General features: G+C 38.4%; 1 protein-coding gene across 1 annotated transcript in view; it reads left to right on the top strand.

Moving 5' to 3' along the window:
• Positions 1 to 2500, top strand: part of LOC138018937 (enoyl-CoA delta isomerase 3, peroxisomal-like) — a 17002-nt gene that overhangs the window by 681 nt on the left and 13821 nt on the right. Inside the window, exons 2-3 of the mRNA XM_068865610.1 lie at positions 1 to 123; positions 2463 to 2500. The exon at positions 1 to 123 is cut by the window's left edge and continues 43 nt beyond it; the exon at positions 2463 to 2500 is cut by the window's right edge and continues 492 nt beyond it. Coding sequence (XP_068721711.1) covers positions 1 to 123; positions 2463 to 2500 — 161 coding nt within the window. The remainder of the gene's footprint in view (positions 124 to 2462) is intronic.

Raw genomic sequence — 2500 nt, 5'->3', positions numbered from 1 at the left:
AGGAATACCTTGTTCACTGGAAGAATTACGATCCCCTCTACAGCACCTGGGAACCGATAGAAAATTTGAAATCTTGCCTTCACACAGTCACCGAGTTTATGGAAAAGTCTTTTCCAATGCCAGGTAAGTACTTTGGAAATTTTCTGTACTTTTCCTAAATAAGTTGACAGCAGTGCAGTTTTTTCAAGCTATAAGTCCAAATTTTTTAGCCGTTAATATTCAGTGGAATGGTATATATAATCGTAATGTTCTGAAATCTGATTGGTTAACAACATCTATGCCCACTCGAAAACTTTGACATCTGTGTCTCCTAAGAAGGCCGCTTAAAAATTTTACTTATCCTAATTACAAACGATTTAGGCCCTGTTGTCACGTATCCGGATACATTTGAATCCACAAACTTCCCAGTGACGTTCCACATGTATCTTGTGTATCCGGTGAATCCAGCAACTGTATCCGCAAAGATTTGAATCTGTTCTCCAGAGTGGAAACTTTTGAAAACGATATGAATCCAATATCATGTGGCGCCAAATCTGGTCGAATGGTATACATGTACTTTTGAATCCAATGACGTAACAGTATTTACCGGGTGAACATCCAACGTGGACTCCAAAGCAAATGTATGATTCTGTGCATTCTCTGTTGACTACATTCAGTGGATACTAGAACAAATCCAGATTCATTCGGATATGTGTGGACGGGCACATTCAATTTGAAAACTCTATGTGTGGGTGCAGAAAGTTTTTGAATCCGCAAAGAAGAGTTTGCAGATTCCAGTGTATGCAGATACCTGTGGACGGGGCCTAAACCTGTCAATGGTGAACCTCTTAGAGGAAAAAGGGTTAATAGCTGTACTCATTACAGTGTAAATTTAAAAAATTAAAGACAGATTCTCTCAAACGTAAGATTGAAACTCATTTTGAGAATGACAACACGAAGTCGTCTGTTTCCCAATTATTGGTAAGTACAATGAAGTTGAAGATGTGGTTTGGATCCCCACGGCAAAGTAATCACTGAAAGTTGATAAACAAAGAGCCCTAGATGGCTGTGAGGTCCCTTTCCTCTAGTGGTGGGGGGGGGGGGGGGGGTTTGGTGGCATGCTCTCTTAGAAAAAGGGGACGAGGTCCATGTTGGCGAGTTGTAGCTCTCATGAACATTTGCAAGTATATGTGCAAGTTATTGCATGTGAACTTTTACATGATGTTGTAATCACAAGTCACTTGTTTTTTGCAAATAAGCAGTTGTTGTTTGTAATAGCAGAAGTATAAAATCATGCATCCATAAGATATCCAACATCCAAAGTGGAGTAGGTGATACAAGGAAAGGTTTCTAGTTGGTGTTCTATTAATTTTGATTCATGGTACAGTGTATAAAAAATAAATTTAAACTGGATCAAAGTGAACCGGTGAGAAAGACAAACCTTTTTGAAAAAGTAGGTGGCAGAATTTGGTGGTTGCCAGCTTCTAATTACCGGTAAACTTCTGCTAGGGGTTCTCATTATTGCAACTTTTTTTGGAAGGTGATAAGGATGTAAGCATTTCACAGAGTTGACCCTAATGAAGTAATGGACAAATAAAAATAAATCCAATCATAGATAAGTAAATGGACAGTAGTCACAAACAGACATTAACATTAACCACCTGATAAGCAATGGTAATAGAACTGAATGTGTTGCCCAGGTTCACTGATTTCAGAAGTATGCAATAAATAAATGTAACAATTTGCACAATTTCTTCTGATGTTTCAACAATTCAGAGCTCAAGGAAAAAGACTGATTCCTGTCCTCTGTTCCCAAATGACACACTTTGTCATGTCTTGTCGTACTGTTATTCTATCTTGCAATAATTTTGTTGCTCTCATTTCAAGCACTGAGTGTTATGGTATTATTGTTTCAATCATGTCTGCTAGGTTTCTCAAATTTCACAATCAAACATCAAACATTTTTAATGATTTTCCTGTATTTTTCATTTGAAATTTGTTCATCATGACAGGACTTATTAACATATTTTGGCTTGCCTCCTGTTGAAAAGAGTGGCCTTGTGGTTAAAAAGAAGGAGTCCATTGCCAAAAGACATTATAAGTAATGCATTGAGGAAGACCTTGTTGATAGCCAAATTCCAGCCCAATAATATCTTACTATGTACAATCCTGGTCAAAACTGGGACAATTGCCGCTTTTCTACCTTCCCCCATTACAATGTTGATTTTTCATGGTCTCCAAAATCAAGATTAGTTCTTCTATCACTCGCTCGCATGTTTCAACATTGTCTGGGGGGAAGGGGGTACGAAAAAGGCGGCGAAAGAAGAACACGTGTTGCTCATATAATGATGGAAGCATGTACAGTAAATTCTCTACCTTTCGCCCAAAACTTGACAAGTGTCCCAAAGTCTTTTGACCGGGATTGTAGCTTTCTTCGTAACCCAACAGAAACCATTAATACACTGTCACTATGATTGTTTTAGGAATAAGTGCCACTCGTGCAACTCAGCTGGAATGCAGC

This window comes from Montipora capricornis, chromosome 10, assembly GCF_036669925.1.
Source record: "Montipora capricornis isolate CH-2021 chromosome 10, ASM3666992v2, whole genome shotgun sequence".
In the NCBI taxonomy this organism is placed as follows: Eukaryota; Metazoa; Cnidaria; class Anthozoa; order Scleractinia; family Acroporidae; genus Montipora; species Montipora capricornis.
The sequence above is the reverse complement of the archived record's forward strand: the minus strand, read 5'-3'. Positions and strand labels throughout refer to the sequence as shown.